The sequence below is a fragment of the Sinohyriopsis cumingii genome, chromosome 16 (genome assembly GCF_028554795.1).
Source record: "Sinohyriopsis cumingii isolate HCF-2022 chromosome 16, ASM2855479v2, whole genome shotgun sequence".
Taxonomy (NCBI): domain Eukaryota; kingdom Metazoa; phylum Mollusca; class Bivalvia; order Unionida; family Unionidae; genus Sinohyriopsis; species Sinohyriopsis cumingii.
The window spans coordinates 36,165,019-36,186,709 of record NC_142976.1 but is presented as its reverse complement, the minus strand read 5'-3'; the positions used below and the strand labels follow the sequence as shown (position 1 = coordinate 36,186,709).

At 35.5% G+C, this 21,691-nt stretch overlaps 1 protein-coding gene across 2 annotated transcripts in view; it reads left to right on the top strand.

Moving 5' to 3' along the window:
- LOC149780209 (centrosome-associated protein 350-like) overlaps positions 1-21,691 on the top strand; it is a 379,234-nt gene that overhangs the window by 298,965 nt on the left and 58,578 nt on the right. Inside the window, exons 20-25 of one of the 2 annotated variants that reach the window (XM_089936967.1) lie at positions 1,731-1,917; positions 7,375-7,654; positions 15,434-15,535; positions 17,840-17,975; positions 18,896-19,117; positions 21,058-21,393. In XM_089936967.1, coding sequence (XP_089793093.1) covers positions 1,731-1,917; positions 7,375-7,654; positions 15,434-15,535; positions 17,840-17,975; positions 18,896-19,117; positions 21,058-21,393 — 1,263 coding nt within the window. The remainder of the gene's footprint in view (positions 1-1,730; positions 1,918-7,374; positions 7,655-15,433; positions 15,536-17,839; positions 17,976-18,895; positions 19,118-21,057; positions 21,394-21,691) is intronic. The other variant, XM_089936968.1, reaches the window with a different exon arrangement.

The following is a 21,691-nucleotide window of genomic DNA, read 5'->3' as shown; positions in this document are numbered from 1 at the left end:
CAGAAAGTCATATGGACAGGACTTTCACCAGAAGTCTTCATTATATATGTAGTTGGTTCTAAAATTTATATGGTACTGCTCTGACCTGTAACATGGTCACAGTGGTGTCCAGTTTCAGAATCTTGTTATTGCTACTTCACCTGAATGGATGGTCACATGGATATAGGACTTTCACCAGAAGACTTCTCATGATATTCACATGGGGTTTTCACCCAAAGACTTGTAATGATGTTGTGTTGGCCCTAAATGGAAATGGTGCTGATCTTACATCCATTTTGGCTGCCAGACAGAAAAGTTTAAAATCTATTTATTGATCAAAATTATCAGAGATTGTTTCAGCACTCAGCAGATACAAAGAAGAAATGATCTTAAGTTCATGGAAATGCTTTTCTGCTAGTGGAGTATCAGTCCCATCAGGAGACTCTTGTTATTAATTGGATTAGAATAATCAGGCAAGACCACAATGGTAGGACATTTTCTTTAAAATTTCCCACTCTTTGACCACAGTGTCTATGACATTGTGATAATTGAGAGAGTGAAACTCAGCTTTGACATAATTGTTTATATATTGAAAAAATGCAGTCCTTCTTACGATTAAATCCTGGTTTGCTTTCATTGACTTTGTTTTGGCTGCTAATCCCACATTTATGAGAGCTTTTTGTTGTGATGTTTGTCTTTAAGTACATGGGGAAAAGCTAATTTCAGTCTTAATGAGAAGGTTGCTTCTTCCTATGCCTGTAAGGATGTCATCATCTGTATCTTTGTAAGACAAGTTTAAACTCTCTATAAGAGAGGCTTACCTCTATTAGACCAGTTTGACACTATCTCTATAAGACAGGTTTGACTCTATGTCTGTAAGACAGGTTTGACTTTTTCTCTGTAAGACAGGTTTGTCTCTATCTCTGTAAGGCAGGTTTGACTATATGTCTGTAAGACAAGTTTGACACTATCTCTGTAAGACAGGTTTAACTCTATCTCTGTAAGATAGGTTTGACTATCTCTGTAAGACAGGTTTGTCTCTATATCTGTAAGACAGGTTTAACTCTCAGTAAGACAGGTTTAACTCTATCTCTGTAAGACAGGTTTGACGCTCTGTAAGACAGGTTTAACTCTATCTCTGTACGACAGGTTTGACTCTTTCTCTGTAAGACAGGTTTGACTATCTCTGTAAGGCAGGTTTGAGTATCTATGTAAGACAGGTTTGACACTATCTCTGTAAGACAGGTTTGATTCTATCTCTGTAAGATAGGTTTGACTATCTCTGTAAGACAGGTTTATCTCTATCTCTGTAAGACAGGTTTGACTCTTTCTCTGTAAGACAGGTTTGACTCTATCTCTGTAAGGCAGGTTTGACTCTATCTCTGTAAGACAGGTTTGACTCTATCTCTGTAAGACAGGTTTGACTCTTTCTCTGTAAGATAGGTTTGACTCTATCTCTGTAAGACAGGTTTGACACTATCTCTGTAAGACAGGTTTAACTCTATCTCTGTAAGACAGGTTTGACTCTTTCTCTGTAAGACAGGTTTGTCTCTCTCTCTGTAAGACAGGTTTGACTCTTTCTCTGTAAGATAGGTTTGACTCTATCTCTGTAAGACAGGTTTGGCTCCATCTCTCTCCATTATAAATAAAAATGACATAACTACGATGTCAATCAAACTTGCTGTAATTCCTGAAAGTAAAAACTAATGGATGATCTGAATATGTTTTCTTGGTTTTTTTCTTCTTTCTAGATTGGCACTGGCCTCAAGGAGCGAGACTTCCATGGTGCAAGAGGAAGTAGTTCTGGTGTCAAGCCTTCCCTGACAGAACTCTCAATTCCCCGGCCATCACAAGCCCATCATCCCCAGCACAGTTTGGATAAAACCAAACCAGACCCTTATAATGTGTTCAATATATATGCCAGACACCAGAATAAAGGTTAGCAGTAAGAGGAAACGGTTTTTGGAACTACTTTTTAAACAAATCATGTACACTTATGTAGTACACTTTAGGTTTAAGTTTATTAGATTTGTCTGTAAATGAACTAAAACAGCTGTTTTGCATATTTGAAAGTAGAGATGATAAAGTGAACAATGTTGACAAGTTTACAAATGAAATTTTTGAACAAGCAAATGAATGAATGTGATATTCACAATGTCCACGACAAACGTGAGAGACACGGAACTGAAAATACCATTCTGATCATTTAAATAGTTATTTAGGAGAAATGTTTGTAGCTTTTCGTTAATGGAATGGTTCAGACTATGACCAGTCTATGGTTTATAAAAATAGCAGAGAAAAGCATGAAGGCAAGAGCGATTGCACATCTATCAGATACATACCAATTTGTAAGTGAAAGTACTGAATTCATGGGGGGGGGGGGGGGAATGCAACTGAAGGTTTTGGTAGAAAAGAAAGAGCTTCAGAGCCAAAAATCCAAGACGATGAAGAATTCTTATTTCCACTGGCTGAATAAATTGTGACACACCAGCTGCTTTGCAATTTTCCGTGTTAACTTTTTGATTTCAGATTTAGGCTAGCAATAGATGCCATACAGGTCATAACAATGTTATTAAAATAGCTAGGGAACATGCAAGTAACCAGGCATAACCATGTCTACTTTAGCCTGTAATAAGAATGGCCAAAACTATAATTACATTTTTGAATCTTGAATTTCCTCAAAATGTACTTTCTTAGTTGTCAAAAAAAACATGAGTTATGTCATGGGTTCTAAAGCTTGATTATAGATTTCGAAATTGTACCTTAAATTCGACTATGTTCCAAGTTGATTAACATTCTCCTTACTGCAATCGAAATGAAGCTGATATTCCATGGTTTCTTTTGATAACTAGAATTGAAAGAATTCATATATTTCCCATATTATGATTCCAACCATTCAACAACAGAACAGAAACACACATGCAGCTGAGTCAAGACACATCCCTCCCTGCTCAAATCACAGAAACGTGTATTTTTTGTGGAATTGACACAGCTGATAAATATAGGTCCAGCGGAATTTAGTAGAATCGACAAAAAAGAACAAAAATCTATTCATTCCAACTGGAAAAGCTGTTGCAATGTGCATTCTTTCACAGTATGACTCTAAATTTCAATTCTAGATAACTTCAATTTTTTTTATTTAATGCATTTTCTGCAATTTGATTGGATGTAAACGGTCCTGTGATACTTAACCGATTTTTTTTTTACACATCGATAAATTCTGAGGACTACTTTTGGTTCCCTGTCATTTGGTGTAAAATTTTAATTCTATCAACCAATTACATCTAATAATAAAAAAACCACCCACCCATTCCTGTGATTTCCAGTCAAAATTTACAAACCACAGATAGAAATGGACCATTATAAGTTTAAACAACGTAATTACACAGACTTTCCTGCACTCTACCACTCATCCCTTTTGCCATCGAAGGCATGTGGTAGGCTTTACAAGCCAATCTTCGGAACTTATTGCATTTCACCTCGACACCGTTACAGCAGCGGTTTTTAAAGATTGGGGTCATATGTCAAACAAGGGACTCACTAAAAATGGACACAATTTTGCTTTTGAAATATCACAATGAGTAGAAAGTAAAACAGTGTTACTATAACAACACATGCCACATGCAAGCATAATTTTCACCAAAAAAAGAAATATCCTGGTTTAACCGCAACAACCATTTTTTAAATATATATATTAAAATAATGATCATAACAATATATAACTAGCATGACCCACTATGACATGCCGCCCCATATTACTGTATCAAAGATTGACAAATCTTGGCTAGCGAGGATCGTGCTATGTAGTCTATTTCAGTTAATAGATTAATGAAAGAAAAAAACTTTGGTCTACATAAAAGTGATGATATCTGCTGTTGATCTGATGTTAGAAAGGAAGTAAATTGGAATTATAAGGATTAAATGATCATGGTTTGGTATTTATCGATGTGTAAATTGTTACCTAATCACTCACAAAGTTAACATAAATTGCTTTGGACTTTATTTACTTTGTGAGTGATTATGTAAAATTTACACATCGATAAATACCCAACCATGATCAGGTAGTCCTATAGTAGATCAAAAGTAACAATACCTTTTTAAAGTGATGTTGAGTGCACGACCAAGTTCAGATTTTGCTGGGCAGAATTTTATGCGCATTTATTATTATTGTTGTGTATTGATCAATCTGTGTTTGTGTATTTATTTTGGAATACAGCATAAATTCATTTACTTGGTTTCTTGTAGTATATTTATTTTAGTATAATTTAGACTTGGGTAGAATAAGAAGATAAGTATATAGTAAAATGGTTACTGCATTTGTATGGGAAAATATGAACTTGTTTTGTTGGATGGGTACTCTACTCCACACAGTCATGCAGTATCCATCCTTAAAAAAAAGTCGTTTGTTTTTTCCCATACAAAAGCAGTAACCTACACACGTGTGCGCACACACACACACACACACACACACACACACACACACACACACACACACATATATATATATATATATATATATATATATATATATATATATATATATATATATATATATATATATATATATATTCTGGAAAATTGAACTTGTCCCTGAGAAATTGAGCCTGCCCCAAAAATGATAAAGGTAGAAAATGGTTACAGAATAGCTGGTTTTTTTAAGAGAGAGAAGGAGATTGATTTTTTTTTAAATGACCAATAACAGAGCAGCATTAATTTAATTTTAATTATGTTTTCATACATAACATTATTATTTATCTTTCCAATTAAAGCTCAAATGATCATGCAGACTAAATTATGCATCTAGGAGGAAAACAATTAAAAAATATATCCATCACTGAAATAGTCACAAAATTATCAATGATTTCATTCGTATTATGTTCTTCTGGTGTGTGATTAAGCTTCCACATGTCAACCATTTTTTTTATTGCATTTTCCGCATCGAAGTCTGCAACAGGTGGTCCTTGAATGTTTACTTCATTAGAAGGGGAAGGGTTTCCTGTCTTGGACGGTTTCTCAGATTTGTTCTGATCCTATTCATTGTGCTCTTTCACACATGGCTGTTGAGGGGACAGTTACAGATATTTCTACAAAGTCTTGTATTTGAGTCAAGTTTTCTGGCTTTGTTACATGGCTGTTGAGGGGACAGTTACAGATGTTTCTACAAAGTCTTGTATTTGAGTCAAGTTGCCTGGCTTTGTTACATGGCTGTTGAGGGGACAGTTACAGATATTTCTACAAAGTCTTGTATTTGAGTCAAGTTGCCTGGCTTTGTTACGTGGCTGTTGAGGGACAGTTACAGATGTTTCTACAAAGTCTTGTATTTGAGTCAAGTTGCCTGGCTTTGTTACATGGCTGTTGAGGGGACAGTTACAGATATTTCTACAAAGTCTTGTATCTGAGTCATGTTCTAGCCATGGAAACTCATTAGTCCACAATGATTGAAACTTTCTTCCATGTTTAGCAGCATCATACTTGTTCCATTAAACGGGTCCATTAGAGCTTGAAACTCTATGACGTTTTCTTTTCTTGCCTTAAAAAGACTGTAGAATAATGAAAGCTGGACTCTTTCTAACGATTAATTTATACTCACAGCTGAATGATTTGTGATAAAATCAATATATGTCATAGCTATCATCTAGTCATCTTGAAATCACTGATATGCGTCAGAATATTTCACAAGCCAACTTTTGAGATTGGGGACACTTATTTTTGTCCATTCAGTTGTTGCCAAACAGTATTTACTTATGTGTCCTGTTAATTACCACATAAACAACAGATCATAACCATTGTGTGGAGGTGTTACATTTTCGGTTCATTGATCATGCTTTGAATTAAATCCTGGTGGTTAATTGTTAGTGACAAGTCCCTTTTATTTCCAAATACACCTGTCGGTGAAATGTCACAAGTTTTATTATTAACAATTAATGCCTAATTCACCTAAAGATGGTGATATGCATTAAAACAATCTTTATATTCAGCAAGCTTACAAACTGCCCAAGGATAGATTAGAGACCTGACCATTGGCTAACCCAGATACATCCAAATATCACAATTAATATGTAACTGATAGTTAAAATAATAGCATTTGTTCCTTACTTTTCAAAACTCACTTCAATTAGTAACAGAACACTAACAAACCCAAACTCAATTTTGGGACCTGCCCAGGACAAGCTACTTGCAAATGAGAGCTTGTCTAAGCCAAATTTGAGATTGTCCAGGTATATATATACACATAAATGGCATTTGGGGGTGGCAAGTGGGGCAAATACCCCAGGCCCTGCTCTTAAAGGGGCCTCGCACTTCATGCCTAAGGTCATTCATATGTGTGTGTGTGTGTGTGTGTGTGTGTATATATATATATATATATATATATATATATATATATATATATATATATATATATATATATATATATAAAGGATGTATGTACAACAGTATCAGTTTGTTCCCTTTTTCTCCCACAGGGACATTCACACATAAGCATAAACCTGTATACTGTCAATATACATAAAATATGCATAAAATAGATGTGTTGTACCAAGGGCATTCATGAATACAAATATGAGTGATTATTTTTGTCACACTCTGCTGCATGTACTTCAATGAATTATCAGTGTAATCCAATATTCCTATAATTTTAAGGACATATTTATTTTTAAACTACATCTGTGAAGCCACTGGACATTGATTGTGAGAAAAAAAACCATAGTGGACATTTCTAATCTCTGCTGATATGATGTTGCAGAGAAAAGTTCCCAAGCATTGGAAACTTATTTTAATAATTCCTAATTTGGTTTGGGAATTCATTGCAGTTTGGTAAACATGGTTTTCAGGGGGATTGCTACCAGATTCTTTGTGGTGGAAGTGGACATAAATAGATAGGAGTACAGTTATTGGATGTCTTGTACATTAACGTAGCATTTCTTAAATGGATTACATCTTTAATAGGTAACATTTTATTTATTAGTTAAGTTTACCGTTTTCTGTTTGGTTCAGTATTAATCTAAATGCTTTTTATGAAGACATGTTAGCTTTGCCATGTTTGTATTATGTGAGTTAACCAGTACTGTATAGCAGTAATCTCTAGCTTTTGCCATGTTTGTATTATGTGAGTTACCCAGTACTGTATAACAGTAATCTCAAGCTTTGCCATGTTTGTATTATGTGAGTTACCCTGTACTGTATAGCAGTAATCTCAAAGTAGAGATGAATGTAACTCATAAAAAGGTTCTCTGTGCATTTCTGGGAGAGAGTATTTGATGTTGCCAAGAAGCCAGAAACTTGAATTAACTTTTATACTGATTTATTTATTTTGTATAGTTCATGATAGATTATTATGTACATTTTGATGTTTATTTTAAACATGATTTTTAAATAATATTTTTATCATCACAGTCTCTTTAGGTCGAGAACCTCAACATGGTTCTTGGAGTCCTGTTCACAGTCCTGCAGTTGATGAGCGGATGCAGGTGGAACCGATAGGATCACAACAGAAGGCAGTGCCATCTGGTGGTAGGACAAGTACTCGTGCTTCTCTTAGTAATCGCTTGGATAGTCAAATTTCAAAAAGAAGTGAGAGTCCTATGGCTGGATCAACAAGTCAAATTTCCACCCATGTATCAGTCACATTGAGGTCAGAAAGCCAACGGAGCCTGAGTCCAGTTGACAAAACAAAGTAAGTTGATAGTTCAGACAGGACAAAACAAAGTAAGTCAATACTGCAGACAGGACAAAACAGAACAATTGAAAGAAAGTTTATTTAATGTTTTATGCCTATATCCCCAAGTAGAGAATAAAGTGTACAAGAAATATATTGAGCAACTATCATCAGTTTACATTGTAAGGTGTTAAACTCTTTATTTGATAGAATGGGCACTATCTATTCAAATGGAGGTAACATTTGCATTCTTATTTGACATTAAGGCCATATCTACTAAAGTAGAATACTTACGTTATGTGATCAAGTTTGCCATGCTATGACAAATGAAGACGAATTGGAACATGTGCACCTGATTTTGTTTTTTGGTAGCAGTGAGATAATCTGCAAACATCTTTGGGTTTAGTTAATGAAAGAGATCAACATTGTACTGAAATAAGACAAAATTGTGTACACAGATTACTGGAAAAATTACCCATGTTCACTAGTTGCAATAATGTGACTTGTATATTGCATAATTTATATATGTGTGTTCGTGTGAATAGGATATTTAATTTTGCTTTAACAATTATCCAATCATAACACCAAACTGTTTGCAGTGGGGCAGTTTTTAGTGATGTCTAGCACTGGGGCATCATGACACGGATATATAACATCATGACCCACCCAGTCACATTATCCTGACACCAGGCTGACCAGTCCCAACACTAATCTCTTAATGCTGAGCGGCAAGTGAGGCATCTGCCAGTACCATTTTTATTAGCCTTTTTTACAACTTGGCCAGGGTTTGAATCCACAACTTCCTGCATCCGAGGTGGACGCTCTAACCACTTAGGCCACTAGAATAATTAATTTGTAACTGTTTTATGACTGGTTCTTCATTAGAGCAGAATATCACAGTCATATGTATACATGATAGTGGTTCTACATCAGGAAAAAATGTCATTGCTGTATGTATACATGATAGTGGTTCTATATCAAGAAAGAATGTCATTGCCATATGCATTCATGATAGTGGTTCTACACCAGGAAAGAATTTCAATGCTGTATGCATACATGATAGTGGTTCTACATCAGGAAAGAATGTCATGGCTGTATGCATCTATGATAGTGGTTCTACATCAGGAAAGAATGGCATTGCTGTATGCATATATGATAGTGGTTCTACACCAGGAAAGAATGGCATTGCTACATGCATATATGATAGTGGTTCTACACCAGGAAAGAATGTCATTGCTGTATGCATGTATGATAATGGTTCTACACCAGGAAAGAATGTCATTGCTGTATGCATGTATGATAATGGTTCTACATCAGGAAAGAATGGCATTGCTGTATGCATGTATGACAGTGGCTCTACACCAGGAAAGAATGTCATTGCTGTATGCATGTATGATAATGGTTCTACATCAGGAAAGAATGGCATTGCTGTATGCATATATGATAGTGGTTCTACACCAGGAAAGAATGTCATTGCTGTATGCATGTATGACAGTGGCTCTACACCAGGAAAGAATGTCATTGCTGTATGCATGTATGACAGTGGCTCTACACCAGGAAAGAATGTCATTGCTGTATGCATGTATGATAATGGTTCTACATCAGGAAAGAATGGCATTGCTGTATGCATGTATGATAGTGGTTCTACACCAGGAAAGAATGGCATTGCTGTATGCATGTATGACAGTGGTTCTACACCAGGAAAGAATGTCATTGCTGTATGCATGTATGATAATGGTTCTACATCAGGAAAGAATGGCATTGCTGTATGCATATATGATAGTGGTTCTACACCAGGAAAGAATGTCATTGCTGTATGCATGTATGACAGTGGCTCTACACCAGGAAAGAATGTCATTGCTGTATGCATGTATGATAATGGTTCTACATCAGGAAAGAATGGCATTGCTGTATGCATGTATGATAATGGTTCTACACTAGGAAAGAATGGCATTGCTGTATGCATGTATGATAATGGTTCTACATCAGGAAAGAATGGCACTGCTGTATGCATGTATGACAGTGGCTCTACACCAGGAAAGAATGTCATTGCTGTATGCATGTATGATAATGGTTCTACATCAGGAAAGAATGGCATTGCTGTATGCATGTATGATAGTGGTTCTACACCAGGAAAGAATGGCATTGCTACATGCATATATGATAGTGGTTCTATACCAGGAAAGAATGGCATTGCTACATGCATATATGATAGTGGTTCTACATCAGGAAAGAATGGCATTGCTGCATGCATGTATGATAGTGGTTCTACATCAGGAAAGAATGGCACTGCTGTGTGCATATATGATAGTGGTTCTACATCAGGAAAGAATGGCATTGCTGTATGCATGTATGATAGTGGTTCTACATCAGGAAAGAATGGCATTGCTCTATGCATATATGATAGTGGTTCTATACCAGGAAAGAATGGCATTGCTACATGCATATATGATAGTGGTTCTACATCAGGAAAGAATGGCATTGCTGCATGCATGTATGATAGTGGTTCTACATCAGGAAAGAATGGCACTGCTGTGTGCATATATGATAGTGGTTCTACACCAGGAAAGAATGTCATTGCTGTATGCATGTATGATAGTGGTTCTACATCAGGAAAGAATGGCATTGCTACATGCATATATGATGGTGGTTCTACATCAGGAAAGAATGTCATTGCTGTATGCATGTATGATAGTGGTTCTACACCGGGAAAGAATGTCATTGCTGTATGCATGTATGATAGTGGTTCTACATCAGGAAAGAATGGCATTGCTGCATGCATATATGATGGTGGTTCTACATCAGGAAAGAATGTCATTGCTGTATGCATGTATGATAGTGGTTCTACACCAGGAAAGAATGTCATTTCTGTATGCATGTATGACAGTGGCTCTACACCAGGAAAGAATGTCATTTCTGTATGCATATATGAAACTGGTTCTACACCAGAAAAGAATGTCATTTCTGTATGCATGTACGACAGTGGCTCTACACCAGGAAAGAATGTCATTTCTGTATGCATATATGAAACTGGTTCTACACCAGGAAAGAATGGCATTGCTGTATGCATGTATGATAGTGGTTCTACACCAGTAAAGACTGTCATTGCTGCATGCATGTATGATAGTGGTTCTACACCAGGAAAGAATGTCATTGCTGTATGCATGTATGATAGTGGTTCTACACCAGTAAAGACTGTCATTGCTGCATGCATGTATGATAGTGGTTCTACACCAGGAAAGTATGTCATTGCTGTATGCATGTATGATAATGGTTCTACACCAGGAAAGAATGGCATTGCTGTATGCATGTATGATAGTAGTTCTACATCAGGAAAGAATGGCATTGCTGTATGCATGTATGATAGTGGTTCTACACCAGGAAAGAATGTCATTTCTGTATGCATATATGATAGTGGTTCTACACCAGAAAAGAATGTCATTTCTGTATGATAGTGGTTCTACACCAGGAAAGAATGTCATTGCTGTATGCATGTATGATAGTGGTTCTACACCAGGAAAGAATGTCATTGCTGTATGCATGTATGATAGTGGTTCTACACCAGGAAAGAATGTCATTGCTGTATGCATGTATGATAGTGGTTCTACACCAGGAAAGAATGTCATTGCTGTATGCATATATGATAGTGGTTCTACACCAGGAAAGAATGTCATTGCTCTATGCATGTATGATAATGGTTCTAGACCAGGAAAGAATGTCATTGCTCTATGCATGTATGATAGTGGTTCTACACCAGGAAAGAATGTCATTTCTGTATGCATGTATGATAATGGTTCTACACCAGGAAAGAATATCATTTCTGTATGCATATATGATAGTGGTTCTACACCAGGAAAGAAAGTCATTTCTGTATGCATGTATGATAATGGTTCTACACCAGGAAAGAATGTCATTTCTGTATGCATGTATGATAATGGTTCTACACCAGGAAAGAATATCATTTCTGTATGCATATATGATAGTGGTTCTACACCAGGAAAGAATGGCATTGCTGTATGCATGTATGATAGTGGTTCTACACCAGTAAAGACTGTCATTGCTGCATGCATGTATGATAGTGGTTCTACACCAGGAAAGAATGTCATTGCTGTTTGCATGTATGATAGTGGTTCTACACCAGTAAAGACTGTCATTGCTGCATGCATGTATGATAGTGGTTCTACACCAGGAAAGTATGTCATTGCTGTATGCATGTATGATAATGGTTCTACACCAGGAAAGAATGTCATTGCTGTATGCATGTATGATAGTAGTTCTACATCAGGAAAGAATGGCATTGCTGTATGCATGTATGATAGTGGTTCTACACCAGGAAAGAATGTCATTGCTGTATGCATGTATGATAGTGGTTCTACACTAAGAAAGAATATCATTTCTGTATGCATGTATGATAGTGGTTTTACATCAGGAAAGAATATCATTTCTGCATGCATATATGATAATGCTTCTACACCAGGAAAGAATGTCATTGCTGTATGCATGTATGATAGTGGTTCTACACCAGGAAAGAATGGCATTGCTGTATGCATGTATGATAGTGGTTCTACACCAGTAAAGACTGTCATTGCTGCATGCATGTATGATAGTGGTTCTACACCAGGAAAGAATGGCATTGCTGTATGCATGTATGATAATGGTTCTACACCAGGAAAGAATGGCATTGCTGTATGCATGTATGATAGTAGTTCTACATCAGGAAAGAATGGCATTGCTGTATGCATGTATGATAGTGGTTCTACACCAGGAAAGAATGGCATTGCTGTATGCATGTATGATAGTGGTTCTACACCAGTAAAGACTGTCATTGCTGCATGCATGTATGATAGTGGTTCTACACCAGGAAAGTATGTCATTGCTGTATGCATGTATGATAATGGTTCTACACCAGGAAAGAATGGCATTGCTGTATGCATGTATGATAGTAGTTCTACATCAGGAAAGAATGGCATTGCTGTATGCATGTATGATAGTGGTTCTACACCAGGAAAGAATGTCATTTCTGTATGCATATATGATAGTGGTTCTACACCAGAAAAGAATGTCATTTCTGTATGATAGTGGTTCTACACCAGGAAAGAATGTCATTGCTGTATGCATGTATGATAGTGGTTCTACACCAGGAAAGAATGTCATTGCTGTATGCATGTATGATAGTGGTTCTACACCAGGAAAGAATGTCATTGCTGTATGCATGTATGATAGTGGTTCTACACCAGGAAAGAATGTCATTGCTGTATGCATATATGATAGTGGTTCTACACCAGGAAAGAATGTCATTGCTCTATGCATGTATGATAATGGTTCTAGACCAGGAAAGAATGTCATTGCTCTATGCATGTATGATAGTGGTTCTACACCAGGAAAGAATGTCATTTCTGTATGCATGTATGATAATGGTTCTACACCAGGAAAGAATATCATTTCTGTATGCATATATGATAGTGGTTCTACACCAGGAAAGAAAGTCATTTCTGTATGCATGTATGATAATGGTTCTACACCAGGAAAGAATGTCATTTCTGTATGCATGTATGATAATGGTTCTACACCAGGAAAGAATATCATTTCTGTATGCATATATGATAGTGGTTCTACACCAGGAAAGAATGGCATTGCTGTATGCATGTATGATAGTGGTTCTACACCAGTAAAGACTGTCATTGCTGCATGCATGTATGATAGTGGTTCTACACCAGGAAAGAATGTCATTGCTGTTTGCATGTATGATAGTGGTTCTACACCAGTAAAGACTGTCATTGCTGCATGCATGTATGATAGTGGTTCTACACCAGGAAAGTATGTCATTGCTGTATGCATGTATGATAATGGTTCTACACCAGGAAAGAATGTCATTGCTGTATGCATGTATGATAGTAGTTCTACATCAGGAAAGAATGGCATTGCTGTATGCATGTATGATAGTGGTTCTACACCAGGAAAGAATGTCATTGCTGTATGCATGTATGATAGTGGTTCTACACTAAGAAAGAATATCATTTCTGTATGCATGTATGATAGTGGTTTTACATCAGGAAAGAATATCATTTCTGCATGCATATATGATAATGCTTCTACACCAGGAAAGAATGTCATTGCTGTATGCATGTATGATAGTGGTTCTACACCAGGAAAGAATGGCATTGCTGTATGCATGTATGATAGTGGTTCTACACCAGTAAAGACTGTCATTGCTGCATGCATGTATGATAGTGGTTCTACACCAGGAAAGAATGGCATTGCTTTATGCATGTATGATAGTAGTTCTACATCAGGAAAGAATGGCATTGCTGTATGCATATATGATAGTGGTTCTACACCAGGAAAGAATGTCATTGCTGTATGCATGTATGATTGGTTCTACACCAGGAAAGAATGGCATTGCTGTATGCATGTATGATAGTGGTTCTACACCAGTAAAGACTGTCATTGCTGCATGCATGTATGATAGTGGTTCTACATCAGGAAAGAATGGCATTGCTTTATGCATGTATGATAGTAGTTCTACATCAGGAAAGAATGGCATTGCTGTATGCATATATGATAGTGGTTCTACACCAGGAAAGAATGTCATTGCTGCATGCATGTATGATAGTGGTTCTACATCAGGAAAGAATGGCATTGCTCTATGCATCTATGATAGTGGTTCTACACCAGGAAAGAATGTCATTGCTACATGCATGTATGATAGTGGTTCTACATCAGGAAAGAATGGCATTGTTCTATGCATCTGTGATAGTGGTTCTACACCAGGAAAGAATGGCATTGCTACATGCATGTATGATAGTGGTTTTACATCAGGAAAGAATGGCATTGCTGTATGCATGTATGATAGTGGTTCTACATCAGGAAAGAATATCATTTCTGTATGCATGTATGATAGTGGCTCTACACCAGGAAAGAATGTCATTGCTGTATGCATGTATGACAGTGGCTCTACGAAAGAATGTCATTGCTGTATGCATGTATGATAGTGGTTCTACACCAGGAAAGAATGTCATTGCTGTATGCATGTATGACAGTGGCTCTACACCAGGAAAGAATAGCATTGCTACATGCATGCATGATAGTGGTTCTACACCAGGAAAGAATGTGTGCCAGTGGCTCTATGAAAGAATGTCATTGCTGTATGCATGTATGATAGTGGTTCTACACTAGGAAAGAATGTCATTGCTGTATGCATGTATGACAGTGGCTCTTCACCAGGAAAGAATGTCATTGCTGTATGCATGTATGATAGTGGCTCTACACCAGGAAAGAATGTCATTGCTGTATGCATGTATGACAGTGGCTCTACACCAGGAAAGAATGTCATTGCTGTATGCATGTATGACAGTGGCTTTACACCAGGAAAGAATGTCATTGCTGTATGCATATATGATAGTGATTCTACACCAGGAAAGAATGTCATTGCTGTACGCTATATGATAGTGGTTCTACATCAGGAAAGAATGGCATTGCTCTATGCATACACGATAATGGTTCTACATCAGTGCAGAATGTCATTATTTTATATATAAAAGTACTAAATATTTGTCATAGGAATGATATATAATTTCAAGAGAAGTTGTCTGCTTCTGGTAAGCATAGGTTGCAGATTAATAATGAATTAATTTCTCCATATGATATGTTGCCAACTTAGATAAGAATGGTGCAAGGTGAATTTGACGAAAATTGATAATACAGATTGTAATCAATTAATTGAAGATAACCAATGCTTGACCAAGTCACTTAGTCACTACCAGTAAATAGCTTACAAGACTAACACCTATTTTTCAGGTCCAGACAGGCATCTGTCGGTACAAAGGTGATTCTAGATCGTACAAGAGAAAGTGATGAGGACACGCTAGAAGGAGAATCCTATGATCAAACTTTGGAGAGGTATTATTGGATTGACATTTTAGTTAGAGAATCTGCAGTCTCTCCCAACCTCACCCACACCTCTTTCTCCATAGCAACTTATGGGTACTAAAATCAAGCGTAAAAAATTCCTGGATCAACCAGGATTTCTGGATTTGGGGTCTGATTCATACATTTATATGACCAAAGAAAATGCTTAAAAGAAAATCTCCCTTTCCTTTGTCCTGCCCTATAGATTCCTTTATGTAAATTTATGACTAAGTTCAGTCCTTTGGGATTCATAAATGTAAATTTATGATTCGATTCAGTCCTAAAGATTTCTAGATGTAAATTTATGGCTTGTTTCAGCCCTATAGAATCCTGAAGTATACCATCCAGAATCAAACACAAAATCTGTTCTCTGTTCTACGTTTCACTGTCGAACTCTAGTCCAACAATCCTATCCGACCTCACCCGTGTGTACACACCAGCATGATACTTACGCTTCTCTTCTGACAATCGTATACTCATTATTCCCACTATGAAAACAAAGTCATATGGACAGCATTCTTTTGCATACCAGGGCCCAGCAACGTGGAATGAATTGCCCACTGAACTTAGACACAAAGACACAGTGATCACATTCAAGAGTGCTCTCAAAACTCACTTATTTCGACTGCAAGAACAAACTTAAAGACCTAATAATGTTTCCTACCTTAAATATTCTCAGCATGTTTTTTATTGTTTTTTTATATGTTTTATAATTTCATGGTGTTTGTTTTTGTAATCACATCATTATGTTTTTTATTTATAGGTGTTGTCTAATGTTGTAAAGCACTAAGAGCTTCTAAAGATTAGGTGCTATACAAAGTCCTCATTAATATTATTATTATTATTATTATTATAATGAAGTATGTGATACATATTGCTTCATTATAACTGTCCATGGGAGTTATGGATTATACCACCTTATAATGAGGTACATGATACAGTACTCATTATAATGGCCCATCAGAGTTGTGGAGCATACCACCTTATAATGAGGTACATGATACAGTACTCATTATAATGGCCCATCAGAGTTGTGGAGCATACCACCTTATAATGAGGTACATGATACAGTACTCATTATAATGACCCATCAGAGTTGTGGAGCATACCACCTTATAATGAGGTACATGATACAGTACTCATTATAATGACCCATCAGAGTTGTGGAGCATACCACCTTATAATGAGGTACATGATACAGTACTCATTATAATGGCCCATCAGAGTTGTGGAGCATACCACCTTATAATGAGGTACATGATACAGTACTCATTATAATGACCCATCAGAGTTGTGGAGTATACCACCTTATGAGATACATGATACAATACTCATTCATTATAACTGTTCATGGAAGTAATGGATTATACCAGCTTATGATGCACACAGTACAGTATTCCCTCATAATGTTGTCCATAGATGCCATAAACACCTTATAATGATACAGTAGTATGAAGTACATGATACATATAGTTTTTATTACCACTTAGTGAAATGGAATCCATGACTAGACTTGGATTCTAACAGTTACTATGTTATAATAAAGGGCCTTATAATGAGTGAATGTTTATAATGTGCTATAATGAAGGCCTTATAGTGAGTGTTTATAATGAAGGGCATTATAGTGAGTGAGTGTTTATAATGTGTTATAATGAAGGGCCTATTAGTGAGTGTTTATAATATGTTATTATGAAGGGCCTTATAGTGAGTGTTTATAATGTGTTATAATGAAGAGCCTTATAGTGAGTGAGTGTTTATAATGTGTTATAATGAAGGGCCTTATAGTGATTGTTTTTAATGAATTATAATGAAGGGCCTTATAGTGAGTGAGTGTTTATAATATGTTATTATGAAGGGTCTTATAGTGAGTGAGTGTTTATAATGTGTTATAATGAAAAGCCTTATAATGAATGCATGTTTATAATGTGTTGTAATGAAGGGCCTTATAGTGAGTGAGTGTTTATAATGTGTTGTAATGAAGAGCCTTATAGTGAGTAAGTGATTTTAATGTGATATAATGAAGGGCATCATAGTTAGAGCATGCTATAAATGGTATATGGATAATTAGGTACCTGATTCCAGTTACATTGTCTCTGTATAACTTTTTTTGTGTTGATGTGTCTTTGAACATAAAGACGAACATAAAGACAAAAGTACTAATGTCCTCGTTTTTACATTCAGGCCTTTTCAGTTCCAGTTTAACTTCAAACTAGATCAATACCTGAATATGATGAATCTTTAGTAAAAAATGTATAGCATCCTGTATATAATATTATTTACTATTTTCATTTACAGTGACAGTGAAGAAAAGTTGTCTGCAGTAAAAACCAAATCTGTCTCCCTGAAATTACCTCAAAGCCACAAAAGCTTGCCATCCCATTCTGTTGCCCCCGACTCCAGTACCAGTATAGAGGAAGAGACTGAACTGAAAGTACAATTCCATTTATTGTCTTGCCTGTGAAACATACGCTCTCTCTCTCTCTCTCTCTCTCTCTCTCTCTCTCACACAAAAATTTCTCAGCATAATGTAATCTGTATACGTGACGTCCATTATAGCTGGTGGGGGAAGAAACCAGGAAAACCTTGGTAAGCCCTACCTACCCCCATGTTTGATTCCTATTGCACTGGTTTTAAAATTACGGTAGGTAAGTATTTTTTTTTTAAATATTAGATATATATTATAATGATTAGCATATATAACATACTAAGCACTTCAAGTATAGGGCTGAACTGACTCAGATGCATGAATCAAATTCAGGACTTTTTTTAAAAAAAATTTGAACATACATACATATATATATATATATATATATATATATATATATATATATATATATATAATGTTCTTAGTGCTTAAAGTACTAGGCTAAAAAGGTTCAATTAGATGCACAAATCAATTTCAGGAATACGTTTTTGTATAAAAAATTATATTACCCTGTGAGGAAAAAAAATACTAGGCTCAGCTATGAAAACATATGGTTGGCCAACTGGAAACACCAACCCATGAGAAGCTACAGGCAAACTTTTTCACATACCCATCTTGGCCAAGCTCAAGACTCGAACCATGTGGATAGAGGTGAGATGTCTGTGATTGGTAAATGAAAGTACTTTAGACCGCTTGACCGCCTAGGGTCCCCACAGACTCTAAAATTATACTAGTTTCAAGTGAGTGATGTCGCCTTATGGGTATTTAATACAAATTATTATCTAAGCTGTTCCACCACATAAATTGTTTGTTACAGCAAACATAATTTCAATTTTTTTCTTCCAGCAAACACAATATTGATATTTTTCTTGCAGCAAAAGATAATTTTGATGACTTTTAAAGTTAAAATTATTTTTGTTCCCTAGGAAAAAATCTCTTCCAGAAAACATAGTTTGAAGGATGAGTCTGAAAGCTTTAACCAAGACCCCCCACGATACTCCCCTAATGCCCTGGAACAGCGATTCTTTGCAGAGTTGAACCAATTGGAAAGCATGGAAACCTCCATGAGACAGCTGACAAATGTTGAGAGAGCAAGAGCCGTTTCCATGGCACAGCAGGAAACAGTATCATTGGCCCAAATGTTAAAGGTTAGGTGTTTTTTCTTCTGCAGGTGTGGATTTTGATTGCTGAGCATTTGCAGTGAAATTTTTCTTTCATCCAGTATGTAGTGGTAAGAATTATGAGCTAGATACTGCTGTGTACAATTAGTTCTTTATCTTTTATCATTTCATATTTCATTTCTTATTTCATTTCATATTTTATTTCTTATTTCATTTCATATTTCATTTCTTATTTCATTTCATATTTTATTTCTTATTTCATTTCTTATTTCATTTCATATTTCATTTCATATTTCATTTCTTATTTCATTTCTTATTTCAATTCCTAATCAGTTTATATTTAAATCTTGTATCATTTCCTTGTAGTATCTCATCATTTTCTGTTCATCTTCACAGAAAAGCTATGTGATACAAATATAATCATTGCAGATTAAGTTGATATCATAGTTTTGTGTCATTAAATAGCATAAATATTAGAAAATATAATGATTAAAATTGTGCAACATGAATATTCTAATCAACTGAAGTAAATGAATTAGAAAATAAAGTTCAGCTTTACTTAGATGGGTCAGTTTTTCATGATTATCATATATCATTGATTGGTCTTCCAGTTATATTTGGTTTCAAATATAAGATTTTAGGTGTCTTTAGAGAAAAAGAATTGGTCCAGTTTTAAATGCATTTTTCCAAAATCAGCGATTTTTAAATTATATATATATACACATACATACATACATACACACACACACACACACATACATATAATGGTCATTCTTTTAGCCTTTTGAAAAGTGTAAGTTTAATGGATTAGTTATGATTCCATCTACACATCACCTATAATGGATTCACTTTGACCTACTTTAGATATGGCTGATTTATGTGCTGCATGGACATATTTGTATATTCATTTCCACATTCACAATTTGCTTTTCATTCATTTCATAGACACATTTGAATATTCATTTCTATATTTGCAATTTGTTTTTCATTCATTTTATAGACACATTTGAATATTCATTTCCATATTCGCGATTTGTTTTTCATTCATTTCGTGTACACATTTGTATATTCATTTCCATATTCACAATTTGTTTTTCATTCATTTCATAGACACATTTGAATATTCATTTCTATATTCACGATTTGTTTTTCATTCATTTCATAGACACATTTGAATATTCATTTCTATATTCGCAATTTGTTTTTCATTCATTTCATAGACACATTTGAATATTCATTTCCATATTTGCAATTTGTTTTTCATTCATTTCATAGACACATTTGAATATTCATTTCCATATTTGCGATTTGTTTTTCATTCATTTCAAGTACACATTTGTATATTCATTTCCATATTCACAATTTGTTTTTCATTCATTTCATAGACACATTTGAATATTCATTTCCATATTCGCGATTTGTTTTTCATTCATTTCATGTACACATTTGTATATTCATTTCCATATTCGCAATTTGTTTTTCATTCATTTCATAGACACAGTTGAATATTCATTTCTATATTCGCAATTTGTTTTTCATTCATTTCATGGACACATTTGAATATTCATTTCCACATTCACAGTTTGTTATTCATTCATTTCATAGACTCATTTGACTATTCATTTCCACATTCACAATTTGTTTTTCATTCATTTCATGTACACATTTGAATATTCATTTCTATATTCGTGATTTGTTTTTCATTCATTTCATAGACATATTTGAATATTCATTTCCATATTCGCGATTTGTTTTTCATTCATTTCATGGACACATTTGAATATTCATTTCCATATTCACAAATAGTCTGCCATCAGTTTTCATTGCTTTTTTCATCAATCAATAGCATGTACTTAATATATCTAGTTTTATTCTGATTTTTAATTTGTTCACAACTTTACAAATTAGCTAGAGCGTGCTAGATTTTAGTATTGGTTTTAGCTTTTCCCATAATACACTAATTCCAGGCCAGACAACTAAATCATGATCGTGACATGCGTGACTTGTCCACAAGAGCTCATCATGAAGCTTATGCCGCCACCAGGCAACTTGAAGAGGCCAGACAGAGGGCGGCAGAAGCAGCCATAAATGCTGCAGAAATGATTGCAAAAGTTCGAGAAGAGGGTGCAACAGCATTCCAGGAATCTACAAGGAAGTTAATTGAAACACAAACTGAGGCTGCCAAAGCCACTGCTGAGGCTGCTAAATATTTGATAGAGGCTCGGGCTTATAATATCCCAGAAAGTGGCAGAAAAATTGACAGGCCTAATGAGAAACCGCTTAGTAGTAGTACCCCTAGACAGGTAGTGCTGCTTTTACTAATTGCTTATGTAGAGTAGAAATCAATGTACATTGCAGTCTTGTTAATCTGATTTCCTTTTATTGTCATGTTTATGGGAAGTGAGACATAGTAGTCACTTTCTTCTCGTGGCATCAACACATTTTGTAAGGTTTTGGTTAAAGATATTCATTTGCACATACATCCTGAATCCCTTATACATGGTTCTCCATACTTTGTGTGCATTGTTGTCAAACAGTCAATTCATTCTGTGAGACACTGCCCCTTTAATTTTGGGGTCAAGGTCACATTTGTGGAAAATT